The 22,332-nt window shown below is 50.7% G+C and overlaps 1 protein-coding gene and 1 long non-coding RNA gene across 2 annotated transcripts in view; one reads left to right on the top strand and one right to left on the bottom strand.

Moving 5' to 3' along the window:
* The first annotated feature begins 10,205 nt into the window (after positions 1–10,205).
* LOC144367705 (uncharacterized) lies at positions 10,206–11,289 on the top strand. Its single transcript, XR_013427229.1, has 2 exons — positions 10,206–10,721; positions 10,884–11,289. It is a non-coding gene; the product is annotated as an uncharacterized LOC144367705 (long non-coding RNA).
* A 1,368-nt stretch (positions 11,290–12,657) lies between these two features.
* Positions 12,658–22,332, bottom strand: part of LOC120890728 (bone morphogenetic protein 8A) — a 33,841-nt gene continuing 24,166 nt past the window's right edge. The window contains exons 4-7 of the mRNA XM_078025979.1: positions 22,008–22,202; positions 21,479–21,558; positions 20,888–20,998; positions 12,658–16,578 (exon numbers count right to left, since the gene is read on the bottom strand). Coding sequence (XP_077882105.1) covers positions 16,429–16,578; positions 20,888–20,998; positions 21,479–21,558; positions 22,008–22,202 — 536 coding nt within the window. The 3' untranslated portion in view covers positions 12,658–16,428. The remainder of the gene's footprint in view (positions 16,579–20,887; positions 20,999–21,478; positions 21,559–22,007; positions 22,203–22,332) is intronic.

The following is a 22,332-nucleotide window of genomic DNA, read 5'->3' as shown; positions in this document are numbered from 1 at the left end:
CAGTTGATCTAGTTGCCCAGATTCTGCAACCAATGTTTCCACTAGTCGTGGGAAAATGCTCAGGAGGTAAATCTGGCAACCGGAAACAAATGCCAGTCCTCACTCAGTGTTTGGTTCCTTAAACAGTAACCTGGCCAAGGTCAGCCAGTCAGAGCATTTATTTATTTACTTGCCCTCCCTGTTCCTTCCTTTCCTTGAACTTTCCAGGCTTTTTTTTTTTTTTTTTTAAGGACTGATCCTAGTAACAAATTAAAAATACCCAAGGTAGATGTCCCTATTTCCTGACTGCCATCATGTCCCTATTTCCTGACTGCCATCTTTTTGTGTGTGCAATGTGCTGATCCAGCTCAGGTTGGGGGCGAGGCCTAGTGCTGGTTTCGGGCAGAAGAGCAGGGTAAAAGATGGCTGCCTCCGTGAGGGAACTCTGGAGGGAAATATCTGAGTGGCAATATCTCCCAGTTGGTTTCTGGTTGGGCTAGCGCACTAGATGTATACCTCTGGCACAGGCAGCTGCCATCTGGTCTCTTATATAGGACCTTACTTCCTCACCAAGTGGTGCCTACTAGTGCTACACTGAGCCCCAGTTCTAGACTCAAGTAGCAATGATCTGTTATGACCTCAGACCTCATCCCAAGCTCTGGATCCTATTCAGTTCATAAACAAATGCAGCCCTGGCGCCTTAGGGAAAATAGTTTCTGAATAGTAGGGGAATTACAGAAACAGCCTCATGATACTGATTTAAGACCAATAGTGATCAGGGTCAGGCCAGGAGTTTTGGCTAATGATCACTTCATCTGAAAAGGTAAGGGCAAAAATCATTTATTGTAAAAAACAGAAAGGGCTGGAGGTGTGGCTCAAGCGGTAGTGCGCTTGCCTGGCATGCGTGCGGCCTGGGTTCGATCCTCAGCACCACATACCAACAAAGATGTTGTCTGCCGAGAACTAGAAAATAAAAATTGCCCCTCTCTCACTCTCTTTAATAAATAAATAAAGATGTGTCCACCGAAAGCTAAAAAAAAAATAAATATAAAAAAGCAAATAGAGCTGGGTATTGTGGCACATGCCTGTAATCCGTTATTCCAGAGGCCAGCCTCAGCAATTGAGGCCCTGTCTCTTATAAAATAAAAGGTCTTAAAAGATGTAGCTCAGTGGAAAACTCTTGGTTCAATCCCCAGTATAAAACAACATACACAGATTGAGCAGTCCTAATCCAAAGTAAAAATTCTCCAAGATCTGCCAACATGACTCTCACATTTATTTTGGATTTTGGAGCATTTCACATTGTGAATTTTCAGATTAGTCAAGCTCAAGTGGTAATGCAAATATTCCAAAATCCCAAAGATTGGACTTCTGGTCCCAAGGATTTTGGATGAGGAATACTCAAGCTAGAAAAGGTAAGAGGAGCCAAATGAGCAGTAGTATACATCTATAATCCCAGTTACTTGGGAGGTGGAGGCAGTAAGATCCCAAGCTGGAGGTCAGCCTGGGCAATTTAGTCAGACCCTGGCTGGGGATATAGTTCAGTGGCTAGTGCTTGCTTAGCATATGTGAGGCCCTTGCTTCAGTCTCCAGTATCATACAGTGGGAGTGGAGGGGAATCAAGAGAAGGATATTAGAAAAATCTTAAAAGGTTTGGGTGTTGATTTACACCACCTGGTGGGTAGCTGTAGTCTACCTGGGCACCAGAACCACTCCTTTTGGCAACTGTGCAGTGTAGCAGGGAAGCTCAGCCTTGACAGTGGAGGCTTGGCCTCTGCTTACATGGGTATGCTTTTCTTCAGTTGTTATCACAATTATAGTGCATGCTACTTGATCTTTTGTCAATTTCTGAGTTTTAGTCCCAGTTTTGTCATTAATTTGCTTTATGGTAAGCCCAAACTGAGCCCAGTGGTGCACACGTAAAATTCCTTCTACTCAGGAGGCTGAGGCGGGATCCCTTAAACCCAGGAGTTCAAGATCAGCCTGGGCAACATAGCAGTGCCCCACCCCCGACACATACTTCTCTTAGCTTTCAGTTCTTTAAATCCACCCCTCTCCAAGGGACCTCCGGCATACTATCTAAGTATTTATCCACTGAGCTACATCCCTGCTCTCAGTTCTTCAAATTTTAAGTAAAAAGGGAAGATGATTTTTTTTTGGGGGGGGGGGTCCTCCTACACTTGTTTTATTTTTACATTACTGGGGATTAAACCCAGGGCCTTGCACATACTAGGCAGGTGCTATGCTACTGAGCTACACCCCCAGCCTTTTATTTTGAGACAGGATCTCAGAGTTATCCAGACTGGTCTCAAACTTGTGATTCTCTTGCCTCAGACTCCCAAGTAGTTGGTTGTATAGGTGAGCACCACCATGCCCAGCTGAGTTTTTTAAGGTAGTAATTCTAAATGCCCCTGGTCTACCCCAGTAAAATACATTTTTCCTGAGGACAAAGGCTATTCCTCCTTTAATAGTCACCTAACTCAGTAGTAAGGTCAATGTTCTGTACACAGTGCCTAGTTGGAATGAATGATTGTTGGAATGATGATAAACTATTTTACCTACTTTTCTGTACTTTTTTTTGTTGTTGTTTTTTCAATTTTAGGACAGGGTCTCACTAAGTTGCTGAGACTGACCTCCAACATAGAATCCTCTTGCCCCGTCTCCTCAGTCACTAGGTCTATAAGCTTTGTAAACAATGGTTATCAAAATGCTTGGAAAGCAACTGAAGGCTTAAATTCTGTAGTGATAGAATTGGATACTGCAATGTTTAAACAGTTTAGCTGAGGGATGTAGCTCAGTGGAAGAGTGCATGCAAGGCCCTGTGTTCCATCCTCATTACTAAAAAACAAAACAAAAATTAGCTATGTTCATATATTTTAGTACTTAGGGATCAAACCCAGGGCCTGTGCATGCTAGGCTAATGCTCTACCACTGATATACACCTCTAGCTGATTGTGTAAAAACAAACAAAATGACTTTAATATTCCTGGAATCATTGTTGGATAAACCATGATCAATCTAAAAAAATCAAACTTTTGCTTTCTAAATGGCATCTGGATGTGGCACATTTCCTGTTGTCCACATATTAACAATTCGTTTCTACTTTTATAGTGAAGCATCAGGGGTTCTCTTTTGTTGAATTTGAGTTGGCAGAGGCAAGAAATGTTTCCTGTTTGGTATTTGATTAAAGTTGCTAGGTTACAAAAGGTGTCTTTCTATGGATGGGTGTATACTTCCCTGGGACTTATTCTAATTTGCCTCTGCTAAAGGCAGGCCTTTAGGGCCTAAGTTTCTCAGTGACAACGCTCCTTGATTTGGAGAGTTGCTAGGAGGAAACTCCTCACTAATGTGTCCTCTTCACTGACGAAAAAAGTAGTGAAGAGTCCAATGTGGCTAGTAAGCCATCAGTTGAAAACCTCAAATCTTTATATTGATCAGTTCATGACCAGTTGAGGACATTTTCTAGGAAGACTCTTGAAGATAATAAAGAGAAACACCAGGCATGGTGGCATATGACTGTAATCTCAGTGACTCTGGAGACTAAGGCAGGAGGATGACAAGGTCAGGGCCAGCCTGGGCAGTTAGTGAGACCCTGTCTCAAATTTTTAAAAGGTCTGTGGAGGTAGTTTGGTGGTAGAGGCAAGAACAAAGATTCAGTCTTCCAAAGGAGGGGCTGGTGCTTTCCACCCAGGGCACTTCTGATGTGGGTGAGTTGAGTGGAGAACTTTTGAGTTTCTCATCTGGGTTAGAAATACATGTGCTTAGGTTTTGTGTGTGTGTGTGTTCTGTGTGGTTTGTTTTGGGTTTGTGTGGTACTAGGATGGAACCCAGGGGCTACATCTGAGCTACATCCCCAGTTCCTCTAAGTTGCTTAGGCTGGTCTCAAATTTGTGATCCTCCTACCTCAGCCTCCACAGTCGCTGGAATTACAGGTGTCTGCCACCACACCTGAACACACACTCTGTGCTGATGATTTTTGTACCACTAGACCTAGCCCTGACCTTTCACAAATTTCTGCCTGGCTGTCTCATAGGCACCATTAATAAAGCATATTCCAATGGATTTTCTCACATTTTACTGTCGTCTTCTGTGTGCTCAGTCTTATTTAATTTTGCCATCCTCTAAATAATTACCCAACTCAGATATCTCCTGTCATCTTAGGCTCTTCATTATAATTCATACCTAAAGCAGTACCATATTCTGCAGTTTTATCTCTTAAATCCTCCTGCATCTCTCTTCCATTTGTTCCTGCCAAATGTTCCTATCATCTCGCCTGTGAATAATGATGGTAGCTTTCTAACTGGCCCCCTGCCTCAGGCCTGCTCTCCTCCTATCCCTATCAGCCAGAGATCTGACTGTATCCTTCTCTTCAAGCATTCTAGGGAATCCCGTCATCCATAGGATTGAGTCCAGTTCCACCAGAAAGGACAGAAGTCTTCCTATGTCCAGAGCCCTGCTCTCAGCCCCATTTTATATTCTAGGAAACAAGAGCTGGTAGACACCTGCAAGCCTCTGTGTTTGTGCACAAGCCATTCCTCTCCCCCAGCACCCTCTCCAGCTTATTTTATGTGACTAACTCCTCTTTTTTCAAAGCTCAGCTCAGTCAGTCACTGACATCTCTTGGAAACTATTCCAAACCCTCCAGTAAGTATCTCTCTGGGTTCCCATTGCTTTGGCTCCTATGGTGCCCTCTGTCCTCTGCATTATATCGGAGTTCCTTATTTAACAAATGTTTAACTGTTATACTCTTTGTTTGTTTGGCTTGGGTACTAGAGACCGAACCCAGGAACACTCTACTACTGTGCTATATCCCAGATTTTTTTTTTTTTTAATTTGAGACAGGACCTCCTAAGTTGCTTACGGCCTTGCTAACTTGCTGAGGCTGGTTTTGAACTTGTGATCTTTCTGTGTCAGCCTCCCGAGTCTCTGGGACTACAGGCATGTGCCACCACACACAGCTATACTGAAAGTTTTTATCCTTCAGTCAGGTGGGAAGTTCTTTGTTTGTTTTGGTTTTGGTCCTGGGTATCAAACCCAGGGGTGCACCACCACTGAGCTATACCCCCAGCCCTTTTTATTTTTTGAGACAGGGTCTCGCTAAATTGCCAAGATTGACCTTGAATTTGTGATATTCCTGCCTCAGCCTCCCAGTTAGCTAGTATTACACATGTGCCACTGTGCCCAGCTCCTCCAGTCAGTTATGTCTTGGAGCACAAAGCAAGGTCCCAGCCCCTATTGTCCTCTAAGCAGGGTGCCCTCCCTTGCATCTACATGTCACTCTGCAATGGTGCAGCTAGGCGTGGAGGGAGCGCTGGAGGTACATGAGTGGGCCTGCTAACTGGAGCTAGGCGTGTGGGAACCATGCTATGCACCAGCTGAGTGCTATGGCTGCCTTCTGCAGTTTCTGTCAGGCCCCAAGTCCTTCCCATCGGCACCTGTGGCCAGCCTACTCACCAGAGTTATATTGTGGGAGTGTGTGCAGAAGAGTACTTGAACTGCTACCTGGGGAGTCAGGGAGTCCTCTAACAGTTTCTTCAGCACCTAGGTAAAGCTCATTGCAAAAAAGGTTCAGTAAAATCTTCAGGTGTCCATGAACATCAAGATTAGGAAGAAGCCATGACAGACATGGTGATGCATATGGCTACTTAGGAGGCTGAGGCAGGAGGATTGCAAGTTGGAGGCCAGCCTCTGCAATTTAGTGAGGACTTGGGCAATTTAGAGGGATCCTATCTCAAAAAACAAAAAGGATTGGGGATGTGCTCAGTGGTAAAGTGCCCCTGGGTTCAATCCCCAGTACCCAATAAATAAACAAATAAATAAATAAAAATAAAAAGGGCTGGGGATGTGGCTCAGCAATAGAATACCTCTGGTGGCTGAGGGAGGAGGATCACAAGTTCAAAGGCAGTCTCAGCAATTTAGCAAGACCCAGTCTCAAAAAATAAAGAGGGCTGGGATGTGGCTCAGTGGCTAAGAGGCCTTGGGTTCAATCCTTTGCACCATTAAGAAAATAAATAAAATAAAGATTAAAAAAATAAAACAACTTCTTGGGTTTTAGTTGTCTCTTTTGATCTCAACGTCTTTGAAGAGAACGGGCCAGTTGTGTTTAGAGATGTTTCTCAGTGTGTTTGCAGCTACTTCCTCCAGGTTTCGTTTAGCTTATGTATTTTGGCAGGAGCAGCACAGAAGCAACGCTGTTAGCACATCCATAAGGAAGCACGTGATAGCAGTTCAAATATGTTATCTTTGATCACTTGGTAAAGGAGATGTCTGCCAGGCTTCTTGCTGGAAAGTTACTATTTTTATGGGTATAAATTAAAAACTAAGAAGTTTTCTTCTTTCTTTAGCTCTTCTATTACGGACAGTGTGTGTGTTTAACTTATTTTGGTTGTTGTTGTTGTTGTTTTGTTTTTTGGTATCAGGGATTGAACCCAGGAAGGCTAAATCTCTGAGTCACATCTCCAGACACCCCCCCCCCTTTTTTAAATTTTTTATTTTGAGACAGGTCCTCGCTAAATTTGCAATCTTCCTGACTCAGCCGCTGGGATGACAAGCATGCACCATCATGCCCAGTCTGTCCTGTTTTGTCAAATAGTCCTCATGACCCTTTTTACCCATAATTCTTCTTGTCTTAGTCTAGCTTTTTAAAATGTTTATCAAGGTCAGCCAGGCATGGTGGTGCATACCTTGTAATCTCAACAACTCTGAAGGCTAAGGCAGGAGAATTGTAGTTCAAGGCCAGCCTCAGCAAGTTGGTGAGGCCCCGTCTCAAAAGAAAATGCAAGGGACTGGAATGTGGCTCAGTCGTAAAGTGCCCCTGAGTTCAATCAACGGTATCCACCCCTCCCCCCAAAAAAGGAAAGGAATAGTACAAGAAACCCCCATGTACCTTGAGCACTTTTTACCCAATGTACCAGCGGTTGACATTCCCTACTTATTCTCTTTCTGTATATATTTAGACAGTGTATTTTTTGTAGCTATTTGAGAGTAAGTTAGAGTCTTGATGTTCCTTCACTACTAAATACTTGTGTTTCCTGAGAACAAGGGCATTTTTAATATTGTCACAGCATAGTTACTAAAATCTAAAAATGAACTCTGCTACACTGTTATCTAATCCACCATGCATACTCAGAGGTCCTCATTTGTCACAGTGTCCTTTTAGAGGCTTTCACAGCTGGAACCCATCCTGGCCTCAGTGGGGAGGGGGGCTCTGGCCATCCACCCCGTGCACTTCTGTGGGCGTCCCTGCACCTCCCTGCTCTTGTATTGGAGCCCAGCTGCCTTTCTCACTCTCCTACTTACCTACCTAGCACAGAACCCTGCCTGCTGGAGAAAAGCACACCCCTGAGCTTGTTGGGCCCCTGCAAGTTGAGGGGCATTGGTGGGAAAGGCACCTCCGTAAGTGCCCAGCAGGCTCCCAGCGTTGGCTTGGAGAACTCCACCCCAGACCGAAACACATCTTTCTCTGCTCCTCAGCCCTTTATATACTCTTCTCTCAGCGCATGGTCTTGCTTCTTATTTATAAAAACAACCGGAAGAGACTGACTTTATTTTTTTGTGTGTGCTGGGATTAAACCCAAGGGCTTTACCACTGAGCTACATTCCAGCCTGTTTTGTTTTTTGATTCAGAGTCTTGCTAAGTTGCTCGGGCTAGCCTCAAACTTGCGATCCTCCTGCCTCAGCCTTGTGCCCCACAGAAGAGCCAAACTTGTCTTCCCACAGTGAGATCTACTCCCCAGCCCATGTCTTCTCACACCCTGACCTGCCTGCCTTCCTGGGACAGTGAACTTTGTCGGCTTTTCTTGAGGCTAGCCCTTCCACTAGGATCCTGCCCCCTCAACGCCTCTGTTTCCCCTTCTACTCACTCCCATCCCTCAGCATGCTGTCGCATTGCAAGCCTTTGAAAAAATGAAACAATTGTCCCTCAGTCTCATGTCCCATGAGCTCCCTCCAGCCGCCACCCCAATTTATTTGTCCCTTTTCAGCAAAGCTTATTCATTTATTTATTTATTTATTGGTGTGTGTGTGGGATGGTGGATCAAACTGAGGGTCTCAAGCATACTAAGTGAGTGTTCTGACCCTGAGCCCCCTTTGTGTTTTTTCATCTTGAGACAGTTTCTAAGATTGGCCTTTTACTTGTGATCTTCTTGCCCCAGCCTCCCAAGTAGTTGGGATTATAGGGGTGCACAACCATGCCTGCCAAAACCTAAAAGAGCCACTGGCTCATCCCAGCAGCTCAGGAGGCTGAGGCAGGAGGATTGTAGATTCAAAGCCAGCCTCAGTCATGTAGAAGGCCCTAATCATCTTAGTGAGACTGTGTCTCAAAATAAAAAAATAAAAAGGACTGGAGATGTGGCTTAGTGATTTAGCACCCCTGGGGTTCAATCCCTGGTATTAAAAAAAAAAAAAATCCACTGGCTGTTTCTTCCTTCAGCCCACTTCCCAACAGCCTCCAGCTCACCAGCAGTTAAGACTCAGCCCCTTTCCACTCTGAGCTCATGTGATGCCATCAGTCCCCTCTCCTTGCACCCCTCCTCCCAGCAGCTGGCAGAGCACCTCCCTCCTTTGTGGTTTTCCACTCCTTTTCTTGTTTTCTTTTTCCTTTCTTTTTCTTTTTTAATTTTGAGATGGTCTCAAAAAGTTGCTTAGGGCCTCATTAAATTGCTGAGGCTAGTCTTGAACTTGCGATCCCCCTACCTCAGTCTCCCAAGTTACTGGGATTACATGTGTGTGACACCTCTCTTCTCCTTTCTTATTTCCACCTTCTAAATTGTTGGATGGACCTGGAGCTCAACCTTGGTTTCTCTTCACTGGATTCACCACCACAAAATACCCTGCAGTTTCCAAATGGCCCCTAGGGGACAGTATTACCCCATTGAGCAATCTGGGCAATCAATCACATTCAGCGCCTGGGCTTGTACTGAATGCTCTGTAATTTTGTGCAAATTTGCTTCTCGAGGCTGATCACCCCCACAGATTCTTGTCCAGCTGCCTGCCAGGTCTCCACTGGATATCCTACAATCTCTCAACGTCACAGGTCCAAAACAACTCCTGTTCTTCTCACAGTCCCTGTTTCAGTAAATGATGCCAATGTCCACTTGGCTGCCTGGTCAGAAACTTAGGGCTCATCTCAACTCCTCTCCTGCATCACACATATGTCCCAACCTTCTGTCTTCAAGTCATTTCCTGGCCCAGCTGCTCTTCCCCCAGATGCTCCTCCCTGCTCCATCACTACCACCAGAGTCCTCCTAGCTGTTCTCCCTCTTCCCCCTCATAGCGAAGTCTTTGCAGGGCAGTTGGAGTAATAGAGTTGTTTGTTTCTGTCCTGGGGATGGAACTCAGGGCGTCTCACACATGATAGGCATGCACTCTACCACTAAGCTCATTCCCAGCCCTTTTTATTTTGTGACAAGATTTTACTACATTGTAAAGGCTGGACTCCAACTTCTGATCCTCCTGCCTTATCTTCCTGAGTCTTTGGATTATAGGCAGGCACCACCACATCTGGCCCAGAGTGATACTTTTAAAACATCAATCTCATCACCTCATTGTTCTGTTGACAACCTTCCTATGGCTTCACTGAGCGCAGGATCCAGTCCTGAAGGGCTGATCCGACCCAAGTGAGTCCTGGTACCTCTGTGCTCAGAGGATGTGGTGCTCCTCAACCTTTGCCTCCAAGTGGCAGTCACACCAGACTCACTTCTGCCTCGGGGCCTTCACACATGCCCTTTCCTCTCCAGGAGTGTATTCCTCCAGTGTCCTTCATTTCCTTCAAGTGCCACACCCATCATCCTGACCTGAGGGTCTACTGCCTGTCCTCTCTAAAATAGCCTTTCGAACCATCAGATTGTTCTTTTTTGGGGGAGTACCAGGGACTGAACTCAGGGGCACTTGACCACTGAGCCACATCCCTAGCCACATCCCCTGCCTCAGCCTCCTGAGCCAATGGGATTATAGGCGTGCGCCACTGCACCCAGCTCAGATTATTCCTTTTAATCAGCTTCATTTTTAAAAAAATCAGTCTTTATTAAAGACAACAGGGCCACGTGTGTGGGGTCTGTGTTCCCAGAGCCTGGGCCACCTGCAGAGGGCTGTCCACAGTGTGCACAGTGTTCGGGGCTGGGGCAAGGTACAGGGAGTTGACATCCCTCTCTCCCTGTTTTAGTCAATTATTTCACTACTGTGACTAAAGGACCCAACCAGCACAATTGTATGGGGAGGAAAAGTTTATTTAGGGGCTTACGGTTTTAGAGATCTCGTCCATGGACATCTGACTCTATTCCTCAGGGTTCAAGGTGAGGCAGGACATCATGACGAAAGAGTGTGGTGGAGGGAAGCAGCTCACGTGGTGATCAGGAAGCAGAAAGAGAGACGCCACTCTCCAGATACAAATATATACCCCCCAAGCCACGCCCCCAATGAACCCCTTCCTCCAGCCACACCCCACCTGCCTCCAGTTACCACTCAGTGAATTCCACCAGGGATTAATTCCCTGATTAGATTGAGCCTATAACCCAATAATTTATCCTCCAAACCTCTTGCATTGTCTCACGTGTGAGCTTTTGGGGGACACCTCACATCCAAACCCTAACACTCCCCCAGGCCTGCTCTCCATGGCCAACTCTGGCCCAAACACCAACGGCTCCCAGTTCTTTCTGACCTGTGACAAGACAGATTGGCTGGATGGCAAGCACGTAGTGTTCGGGGAGATTACTGAAGGTCTGGATGTCTTGCGGCAAATTGAGGTAGGTGGCCAGGAAGGGCCCCCAAACCCCCTGACCCTTGGGGTATAACCTGTGGAGGGCCAGGAAGGAGTAAGCTCAGGTACCAAGGGGGGCACCCAAGTCCCTCTTCAGTCTCCTCCCTCACCCCCTGACTAGTCCTCCTTTCCTGTTCTGTCCACAAAGGCCCAGGGCAGCAAGGATGGGAAGCCAAAGCAGAAGGTGATCATCGCCGACTGTGGGGAGTACATGTGAGGCAGTGCTCTCCCCTCCCTGCTGTGCTCTTGCCTGTGTGTCCAGGAAGGAGCTGCTGGCCTCGGGGGTGCCAGCACTGAGGGTGTCCTGCATGAAGCAGATGGTGTTTGTGACCCCAGCCATTCCTTGGAGCAGCTCCCTCATGGCCTGGTTGGGTGCCTCTCGACTGGTTCCCAGCATGGCTGTGGTCCTTGGAGCAAGCAGGTGCAGGTGTGACCCTCCCCACCATCCACAGCTGCGTGGCCACTGGCTTCTCAGGCTTATGCTGCCAGGGCCTGTCCTGGGCCGACCTGTGGCTGCTGGATGGTTTCTTTGGTAAAATAAATGGATTCTTGTATTGCTGCCTCCAGTTGGGCCCCAGGTGTTTGCAGAGGTTGCTCAGGGACAAGCCACAGCATCTTGCCTGCTGCTGCCCTCCCCATGAGGCCCAGCCCCTGGACAGATGCCCTTTTGGGCCCAGCTCAGAGCAGTAGAACTGCCTACAGCGCCTCTGCTTTCTGCCTCCTGCTACCAGGCAGGTGAGTGGGGCTGCTCCTACTCACACACAACTGGTTGAGTGTCTAACTGTGACCAGCCTTGCTAACCCGTCCTCCCATCATTTCCCACTGAACCAATGAGCAGAACTGGATTCCCGTGTGGCATCCAGGGCCCTACTTTGGCCAGGCCCTGTGCTCAGTGCTGGGAGACACAAGACACAAGCCAGAGCTGCTTCCCCTGCCTCCACCCCCGCCATCTTGCACTCTGGTGCCTTGTTCTGCAGCCTGTGTGGGCTGGCCTTGCTCCCTACTCCAGCTCTGGACCAGCTAGGCCACCTCATGGCTTTGTTCCTGTGCCGAGACTGAACCCCGTCAGTCATCAGAAACCTCCTGCTCTCGTGCCACCTCCCTGGATCCAGTCTCAACACTGAGACACGCTGGGTGGGCTGGTTCTCTCAGGCTGTGCTCTATTTTGGGGGTTGAGATTGGGATAAGCTGGGGTGGAGGGGAGAGCCTGCTGCCCCAGTTCCATGACCATCACCCCTGCCAACCCTGCCTTGGGCACCCTGGACCATCAAGGGGTTCTTCACTCCAGATGGCTTGGGCCAGCTCCCTTAGCTGGGATCCCAGAAGGGATCTCTCTCCTAAAAATAGGGGTTCCTCCCACTGAGGGTCAGTCATGGTGGCCAGGATGGGCAGCAGTGAGGCCACGATAGTGCCAGCTACTTGGGGGTTGTGACAGAAGAGGATGACAGGTGCAAAGTACGTTGGCATGGCTGGTTTCAAGGTGACGTGCAGCGAGGTGGCCAGCTAGCCCAAGGCTCTAGGAGGGAGGATTGTTCACACAGAGCTATGAAATAGGGGGGATCTGTGGGAGGAGGTACAGGAAGACCTTATCACTGCACCTCCCTGATAATCCTGGGACAGTGAGAGCAAGAGACTGGACAGAGGCCAGTAGGAGTGGAGCCATTGGGTGGAGCCATCGAGTGGAGCATTGAGGTCTCCTGAACCTCAGAGGTGAGGTGCCTGCCCCTGCTGCGGTCACCCAGCCCCTGCTTGTGCCAGGTGTTACACAGAGAGAGGGGAAAAGCTCCCGATCCAGGGCTTCTGGGCTGGCAGCCAGACTCATGCCCAGGCTGCCTGAGCCCGGGCTGCCTGCTGCTCGCTGAGGCGCTTGTTATGTGAGGGAGAAAAGGCGAACCCCGGGCACTGACTGCTCCTGAAAATGATACTTTCAAAAAATATTTAATAATAGAAGATTTCAAAATACATCATAAAATGAATACATCAGATCACCAAAGTGCAAGAGTGTGGACCTAACTCTGTAGTAATCCATACATCCCATGTAAAGACCAGTGTGCCAAGAAGGCCGGGGCGGGCTCACAGCAGCTCATTGTGTGTGGGGTGATGGGGGACTGGCATCTGTTTTCTGTTATTTTCAAAAATTTCCCTGGCACTCGTGTCATGTTTTCCTAAGTGAGAAAAAAATTAAAAATAATATTTTTTAAAAAGGGGCCAAATGCTTGCTCAAGGCTTCCCAGTAAGAAGAGAAACCTTTGATGGAAAGTCCCCCTCGGCTTCCTGTGAGGATACGGGGGGTACCACACTCACCAGCAAGGCACGGGTGGGCCACGCCTGCCCTTCATCAGGAGAGACCCCAGTGCTGTCCTGTCCCTGTGCTCTCCCAGGAAGGTGAGAGTGCAGAGGGGAAAAGAGAGAGTGGATTTTTGAGGTAAATCCAGCAGCACCTCTGGGGCCCATCCCAGAAGGAGAGGGTGTTCCTGGGAACACTGGCCAGGGAGGCCCACAGGGAAGGTCATTTAAAATGAGATACTGTGCTAAGTGCTCTATGGGCACATCTGACCCTCCGGAGGCCTTGCAAGGGCAGAGCCAGGCCAGCACCCCTCGACAGAGCAAGGAGCAGGCACAGAGGGCTTGTGATGAGCTTGGGTCACAAGAGCCAGAGCCAGGACTGGACTGTTTGACTCTAAAACCCCGCCTTCTCCTGTCCACCACCTCCTTTCCTGCAAAATTGTGGGGAATTTCTCTAAAGCACGTTACCCACTTTCCTACAGAAAGCCACAAAAACACAGGACTTCACATGCTCAGCTGGCAGCAGGGCCACACTGCACTTGTGAAGGTGTCTGTGGGGATCTCTGCTCCTGGGCCCTGGGTTGGCCACCTTATTTTTGCTTGTGACATGTAGCCATGAACATAGCCGGGGCAGCCAGAGACAACCAGAGAGCCAAGTGGCCCGGACAATAAGACCACCCCCTCATGGGCTATGTGCCTACTGTGTTCTTCCTTCTCCAAGACCTTGTCTATTTGATGACACCTGGTGGCTGCCTGGATGGCTAAAGGCACCAGCATTCTGGCCATTAGGACAACCACACTCTGCTTTGCTGCAGGAAGAGTGAGTCATGTCATGGTCCTTACATTCCTGCTCCCACACCTGGGGGGAAAGGCAGAGTCTGCATCTTCAGAACATTCCTGTCACCCCATCCTGGGCCCCCAGACCAGGTCAAGTCATGTGCTGGGCTTTGGAGAGACCAAACACTGATGTTTGTCAAATAGTTCCCAAGCCTCCACTACCCTGATGTTGGGAGGAGAGAGCTGTCAGGTAAAGTCCTGAATCCTGTGGCTGGGCCCTTAGGTTTTGGGGGAGGGAGAGGGAGGATGGCAGAGAGATTCTCAGACTGGAAGAGCTTTGGGAATGAGTGTTGCACCATAGTTTTACCTAGATGTCCCTCAAAGGCACATGTATTAAAAGTTTAGTCCCTGGCTTGCTTCTATTGATGTGGGGAGCTTTAAGGGGTGGGCCTTAATAGGAGGTCTCGGGTTCATTGAGGTTTGCTCTGGGAAAGATAGTGAGACCCAAGCCTTTCCTCTTCCTCTTTCTCTCCCTCTGCAGCTTCCCAGATGCCATAAGCTAACAACTTTGCTGTACCCCACACTCCACAGCATGATGGGCTGCCTCACTACAGGCCCAGAAATAATGGGGTCAACCAACCAGAGGCTGAAACTTCTAAACCATGAACCAAATTCTTGGGGGGGCTTTTTCCTTTTCTTTCTTTTTTCTTTTTCTTTTTTTGTTTTGTTCTGTTTTGTTTCAGATAAGGCCTGTCTCTATTGCCCAGGCTGATCTTGAACTTGTGGGCTTAAGAGATCCTCCTGATTCAGCCTCCTATGAGTAGCTAGAACTACAGGAAACCACCATGCCCACTTAAAACTTTCCTTTTTTTAAAAATTGATTGTCTTCAGTATTTTGTTACAGTAACAGAAACCTGACTAACCCCAAAACTATGCTCTCATGTCATAGATGAAAGAATGAAGCAAGAATGAGAAAGGGGATTTGCTTCGACACTAAGCAAGTCAGTCTGCTGAACATTCAGGCTGGTGCTTTGTCTAATCCCTGCAGGCCTTTGTTTGAAGCTTACATTCATGGGGAATTCACCATCTTCCAGACAGTCTGGACCTACCCTTTGCTGTATATGGGAGGGTCTCTTCCTCTGTACTCACACAAGGATGTCCTCTGGTCCAGCTAAAAGGGCTGCTGTCCCACAGCATGGACCCAAACTTTCCACTGCTGCTGCCCTCCCTGAGGTCTGTTCTCGGAGGTGCAGAGTGTAGACTCCAGAGATGTGCATCCCTGGGCATGTGGGTGGATCCACTTCTACAGGGTGTGCTGCAGATGGGGGTGGGCCCAGGGTCTGCTTTTAATGACAGTTCAGGCATCTGGACTCTGTCTGTTCTGGTAGGTAAATTACAGGCTTAGCAAGTTCAAAATCAAATAAACACTCCAACTCCAAGTGGCTGCTCCAAGAAGAACAGTGGTTTCCGGGAACAGTGGAAGCTGAGACAAACCTCCCCACCCAATGCAGCCTAATTACCACCTGTCACTCCCCTGGGACAGGGGCCTTTTCTTTGACTCACAGGTCCCAGAAACAGGACAGGGCTGCTGGGCATCCAGGGTGATGCCAACTGTGATGACCAGCTGCTTCTTAATTCCCAGGCATAAGCAAACACTGACAGTCCTCGCCCTTGTTCCGTGCCTGGTCAGTCTGCCCTTCGCCATGGCCCAGGTGGAGTGGATTGCTCCTCAGTGGGGAGCTGAGTTCATTCCAACTGAGCAGCTCTCAGTAGCCACTTGTGTTCTGTGCTGAGGGTGCAGAGGGCCTGTCCAGGTGCAAAGGGAGAAGTATACAGAGTGGTCACAGATGGTGGCCACAGGAAAAGGAACACCATTGCAGCCATGTCCTTGTTTCTGCTGAGAGGTCAACGTCTCAGTGCCCAGCCCCAAATAGATCATCCTGGCGGAGATGACTGTGAGAACCAGAATGCTCCAAGGTTCTTTCCTTCAATGGGAGTCAGGCCTCTTCCCCAGCGCAGGCCCAGGAAAGGGGAAATCACAAGCAAAAAAATGTCCCCACCCGCCTCACCTTAAGTCTTGAGGCCCAGTCAGCTTGTTCTTTTTCTAATAAGCCAACAGTGCCCAAGGGCCAAGTCAGTGGAACCCAATAATACACTGAACTCAGGACATGTACATGCCCAGTTATGCTCCACAAATGCCCAAGTGGTAGACCTGGGAAGGGGCAGAACCCTTCTGCCCATCTCGGACCCTGGGGAAAATGGTACAGAGCCCCATTCAGGCAGTTGTAGGCTCCTTAGACCATCCAGGGTTGGCCACAGCCTGGGCCAGCGATGCCATGGACAGGTCCTCTGACAGGACTTCAGCACAGGCCCCCAAATCAAGGAGGCACAGCTCCGAGGCTGCTATGTGCATTTGGCCCTTTGATGGTGATGTTGGGGGTTCAGTGCCGCAGACCCCAGGAGAAGGGCGTGGAAGAGCCTGGAAAAGACAAGAAGCTTGGCAGGAGGGAGCAGTGGAAGGAGGGGTCCCCACTACAGTGAGCTCTGAGTGCTTATGAGGGTCCCCTGCATCTGGAGAGGAGCCTGATCCAGATGGGGAGGGACAGCAGCAGCAGTGCAAGTGGAGGGCCTCAGTGGCAGCCGCAGGCCTTGACCACCATGTTGCGGTGCTTGCGCAGGATGACATTGTTGCTGCTGTCATAGTAGAGCACAGAGGTGGCGCTCAGTTTGGTGGGTGCACAGCATGCCTTGGGGACTGCGTCTGGCTTCATCAAATGCACCTGGCCAGGGAGGAGACACGGGGTGGGATTATGAGCTTAGCAGCCTCCTCCTAGAACCCACCCAAGCCACCCTCTGCTGCCTGCACTGGCCTGTCCTACAGGTCTCAGCCCCCAGCCCCATCCGAGACCACTCTCCATCTGCAGGCAGGCAGTTTCCACCAGGCACATCTGCCCTGCTCACCGCCCTGGACACAGCTGGACACCTGGCACTGCTGTCCAGGCCCTGCACACCTGTTCCTCAGCTCTCTGGGTCCCCTGCCCACCCCTGCCACACCTGCTGCCTCTACACGTGGGCAACATGTGCTGGGGCGCATCTGCAGCCTCTGCTTCCCCACGCTTTACACTTCTACTCTATCCCCATGGGGAACGTCATTAGCTGTGCACAGGTCTGTCCCTACACAGCTGGAGTGTGTGGAGCGTTCATGGAACCAGTGGATGAGACCTAGAGCCTGGGTGTGCTCCCCACTCAACAACAGCGGCCAAGGCAAGGAATGGTCTCTGCCAAGGATGACCTGAGGCCTGAGTGAAGCAGGACTGGAACCAGGTGCCAGATCCCTCACCCCCACTAAAGCAGCCTTTGCCCTCCCCAAAGAGCTGAAGGAGCCAGCGGTTTCCAGGATGAGCTGCCATTTATCCTGGATCCCTCACAGGACTCACACACAAGGGTCCTGGGAGACAGCACCGCCACCTTCGAGGGGAGCCAGAGAGCAAAGGAACCTGCTTCCCTCCTGTGTGTTTGGCTGCTCCAAGGCCTCACAGTGCTGCTGACCAGGACCTGGACGAAACTGTGTGATGCTGCCCTGGCTCCCTTCTCCTGGCCCTAATTCGGAGCCAATCTGCTAGGGAGGACTGTCACCAGACACTGTGCTAGCGTAAGGGCCAGAAGCCTCTGGAGGGATATGCAGCTGGTCTGGAACCCGGAGGCTGCTGATCCCAACTTTCCATCTACAGGCCATGGGAGGACCCAGGAGATACCAGCCTTCTGTGCAGTCCAAGGGTCCCTAAGTGGCTAGAACCCCAAAGGACCTTCCCTGATCTGGGACATGGGAGGGAAGTCAGCAGCACAGGATGCTGGTGCTCCTTGCTCCTTCCCTGAGCCCCGAGCTTCACCAGGAGTAACACAAAGGGTGAAGCCCTTTAATCCATCAGCACCCACAGACATGATTTGTGGAGCGTAAGGTGTCATCCATTCAATTCTTCATTATTATTATTATTATTTTGTATAGGAAATTGAACTCTGGGGTACTCTAAATTGAGCATCCCCAGCTCTTTTTATTTTATTTTATTATTTTTTTTTAATAGTGCTGAGGATTTAACCCAGGCCTTGTGCATGCAAGGCGAGCACTCTACCAATTGAACTATATCCCCAGCCCTCTTTTTACTTTTTATTTTGGAGCAGGATTTTGGCTAAATTGCCCAAGCTGGCCTTAAACTTGAGACCCATCCTCCTGCCTCAGCCTCCCATCACTGGGATTAAGGTGTGTGTCATTGCACCTGGATCAATTCATTTTTGAGCCACACACTACATGGAAGAAGTGCTGGAACTCAGAGACTATGTATCCTTGAGGACAAATTATATATCTAGAGACCACAATATTCTCTGAAGAACGCAGAGAAACATACTTTTCTCATTCTCAATACGCTGTGTCTGTACAGGAGTCAAGTGGAGCCAGGATTCTCCCTGTTCTCATAATCTCATGGGAAATGGATGGGGAGAGGGTAGATTCTCTATAAAAGAGTTGAATGTAGTTAAACTTCCTATTATCTGTTGTTCTGTCTTACTTGACCTTGGGCCTGGAAGAGATCAGTACTCCAGGTGCTGAACACCCCATTTGTGGAGTGTAAGTAAAGTTTTTCACAACCATTTGTCCAGTATAGTAGTTTGTAGAAGTGTGTCTGCAAATGCAGAGTGTGTTAAGAAAAACAGATTCTTTTAACTAGGCTTTTGGCCTTGGGCCGGAGCTTCACAAAAATGTTTACATTTCAAAAGTAAGAGAAGAAGTTACCAACTGGGCTCCATGGTAACAGCTGGCAGGGGGAGGACAGAAAGGGGAGAAGAAGCTCTCCCCTCCTCAGGTGTTGTCCTTGAAGGGTTAACCTGCCCAGAACAGTGGAAGAAAAAGCTGCTTTTATGTGAACTTCTGCAGACCGTGAACTCCTGAGCCCCTCCCCTTACATGCTGGGTTTAAAGTCCTGAAACTCCCTGAACTCGGGGTTCAGGGGATTGATTGATTACAGCAAAAGCTGTGCCCTCTGAACCTGGCTGCAGCCAAATAAAACTGTTTCCTGCTATCTTCGGTGACCTACCTCGTCTGTCCTCTGCAAAAATGTGAGGGTGGCCTGGTAACAAAAGTTACCAGAGTCCTGGTGGCCAGCTGAGAATGGGAAGGACATGTGGCTGGGGGATGTTGCACAGGGGGACAGGGGGCTGATGAGGGGCCTGTGTCCCAGGCCAAGGGCTCAGACTTCCTCTGGGAAGAATGGGAAGCCCCTGAAGTCTCTTGGCTGAGAATGATGTGGGCAGGTTGGTTGTAGGAAGATTCTGCTGGCTGCTGTGTGGACAGTGGCCCCGTGGATGGGCCTGGGGGGACCCCCTTCTCTTGGCCCTCAGTGAGGCTTGCTCACCTGCTATATCCCGGCCTCCCACAGACCCCCGTGGCTCCTTCTCCTGCCCAGGCCCTGGGAGCCCCACCTTGTCCTGGCCATCTCTCCTGCACTGCTGCAGGGGTCTCAGCTGTTCTCACCACTTTCAGACCCTCCACATGTGGCATCTCTATTCTGAACGTCCCCTTGGACCTCTGTGTACAACTGCAGGAGTGTGATTCACCTGCACATTCGACCTTGTGGGTGGAAGGGGCCTCAGCAGGGCCACTCATTTCCCCGGACCCTGACAACAACTCTGCCCATGTCCAGCCTCTCATCCTGGTCCTGGGAACTCTGAATGGAGCCTCATCCACCCAGTTGCTCAGCCCCACCTGCCTCCCGCCTCCCTCCCCCTGCTCCTAAGTGGGGAGGGCACTCAGCCCCCACCATTCATGCTGCTTGGGAACCCCCTCCCATGACCAAGGTGCCCTCACCTCCCATCAGAGGACAAGATAGCCCCTCATTCCTCTCCCGGCCACTTCCACCTCCCACTCCCCTGGGCCACCCCGACACTGCCACCACAGAAAGATTTCTACCCAGGACTCCAGCTCTGCTTTGCTAAACTCCTGAATTGTTATTTACTTGGAATAAAACCTGCTCTCCTCACAGGGAGCCCGAGCCTGCCTCAGTGGCCCTGTCAGCCCAACTCCACCACCCTCGCCCTCCCTGCCCTCCCTGCCCTCCAGCCCCTGCTTCCTGCTGGCCCTGAACCCACCCAGCTCCATCTCAGGCCCCTCTTCCTCCAGCTCCTGACAGGGCTACTGCCCCAGTGCAGAGTGGCCCAGTCTAGGCTCCCTCCACCCAAAGCCCAGCGATCCCTGTCTCCCTAGAACACATCTCCTTTGTCGCTGGTTTGCATCTGTGCTCTCCACAGCCTCCCAGGGTGCTCACGTTTGCTGAGCCACTGTGGGCCTGCAGAGGCAGAGGCTGAGGACGTGGGCAGGGGACAAGTCCTGCAGAACCACTGCCCCATGCAATAGGAAGCTCAAGGAGGCACCATCAAGTTCATTACTCTCTAAGGCGTCACCTCTGAACAACCTCCTACTAGGAAAACAGTTCAGGGGATTCTGGGACCAGCATCTAGGCAAAAGTTGCAGTCACCAGAGTCAACACACACATCACACTGGCGATAAGCAACAGCAACTACGCTTATGGGAGAACCTTCTTCCATGACCAGAAGGTGCCCAGTCCCTGAGGCACCGCGAGCCCAAGACCTGAGAAAACCCAAATGGCCAGAAAAGAGCCGGGAGGGGCCCCAGGGGAGCCACGCCCACAAGTGCAGAGACACACCTGGCCAGGGGCCCCACCAGGCAGGGGGTGCCCACGCCCAGGTCACGCACACGTGTGCACCTGTGTCAGGGAAGCTAGACCCACCAGGGTTCACAGGACTCAGAGGAGTGGAGCCTGCACCAGGCTGGGCAGCCACACACAGGTCTGTCTGGGTGCCACACACGCACACGCAGGGCACAGAGTGTGTCTGGGTGCATGCTGACTAGCCTGCGCGTGCTCGGGTGCCCGTGAGTCTCCCTGCAGGCTGTGGCTATGTGAGAGCCTGGACCTGTGACGGAGTCCCTGCAGGTGAAGCTCCTGTCAGCAGCTGCTTGCACCACCCTCCTGGCTGATGAGCCCCCTGTCCCCCACCCCTGACCAGGACCGTGGCACTGACCAGGGATTGCAGGATGGCATGGTTGGTGGCGTTCATGCAGGAGTCCAGCGGGAAGGAGCACTCTCCCTCACAGTAATAGGCCGAGTAGCCTCGGGGGGCGATGACCCAGTCCTGGGGGGAATGGGAGAAGGTGAGCCCATCCCCGTGCCCCCTGACCAGCCCCTCATCCCAGCACCTACCATAGGACCACCCAGGGCTGCCCCTTACAGTCCCTAAGCCTCAGGACCCAGCCCCACCCTCGGGACCCCTGGCAGTCTCCACCTGAGGCTTGAATCCATCTGGCGACACTCAGTACACAGGATTGGGCCTCAGGCTCTGTCTTGTCACATGCCACCCTCCCTCTGCTTTGTCCTCCCTGGCCTGCCCCCCCCCACAGCTGCAGTACATGCTCCTCTGCCCACCCCAGCCTCAACAAAAAATTTTTCTCACTATAAAAGTGAAAACTTTCTCATTTAGGAAACTTAGCAAATCCAGAGGAAAGAATTACGTGAAAAGGAAACCAAAGTCACACGTGATGTCCCCTCCTGCCTGAAGGGACACTTGGGGTCTGCAGGTGGGGCTGCCAGTGAGGAGAGCAGAGTCCGAAATTACCAGCCAGCCGAGGTCCTGGAAGCTGACATAGAGCTCGTGGCGACCGCACACCTGCCGCCCGTGGGAGCCGTGAGCGTCATCTGCAGGGACAGACGGTGCAAGGTCTTTTCTGGGGTTCCTGCTCTGGGCAGGTCCCCTGGGGTGCTCCCAAGGTGGGGGACACACTGGTGGGCACATTTAGCAAATAAAGAAGCCACAAGAAACTAAACCACTGGGCCTCACGGAGCTCATCCCTGGATCCCCGCTGGTGCCATGACCCAGCTCATCAGCCTTCAAGGGCTCCCCATCACTACAGAGTGACCCGTGTCCAGCTGCACCTCCTTGTCTTTCAGCCTGGGACCTCCTCCAAGGAGCTTCCCAGCAGCACCCTCGACACTGCCGCTTCTCCTGCTTCCCTGGGCAGGCACCTCTCGCCCCAGCCCAACCTCCCACCACACTCGTTCCACAGTCAAGCCCAGGGCTCAGTCCACACCAGCCAAGGTCCTGCCCATGAAGGAGGCCTCAGACCCGGGCCCCGCCTGGCCCTCACCAAAGATCCCTGGGAGTTTGTTGGGGTACGGCAGCTCATTGGTCTTCTTCGGCTGCCTCCTCTTCAGTGGCCTGACTGCCCGAGGGGCACGGATGGGACTCGGGCTGGTGCTGAAGAAGGTGACCATGAAAGGCTGTCTGGAGCGTGGTGCCCGTTGCCCCAGCAGGCCAGCCAGGCCAGGATCCACACTGTGCCCTGAGAGAGAGGAGAGAGGGTCACTCATGGGAGGGGGTCCACCATGGACCCAGTAGAGACTCTGCTCCTCAGCAGGAGCTGCAGGCTGAGAACCCAAGGGGACCCACTAAGCCTCAGTTTCCTCACCTGA

Source organism: Ictidomys tridecemlineatus, chromosome 11, assembly GCF_052094955.1.
Source record: "Ictidomys tridecemlineatus isolate mIctTri1 chromosome 11, mIctTri1.hap1, whole genome shotgun sequence".
Classification (NCBI taxonomy): domain Eukaryota; kingdom Metazoa; phylum Chordata; class Mammalia; order Rodentia; family Sciuridae; genus Ictidomys; species Ictidomys tridecemlineatus.
This window is presented reverse-complemented; position numbering and strand designations above follow the sequence as displayed.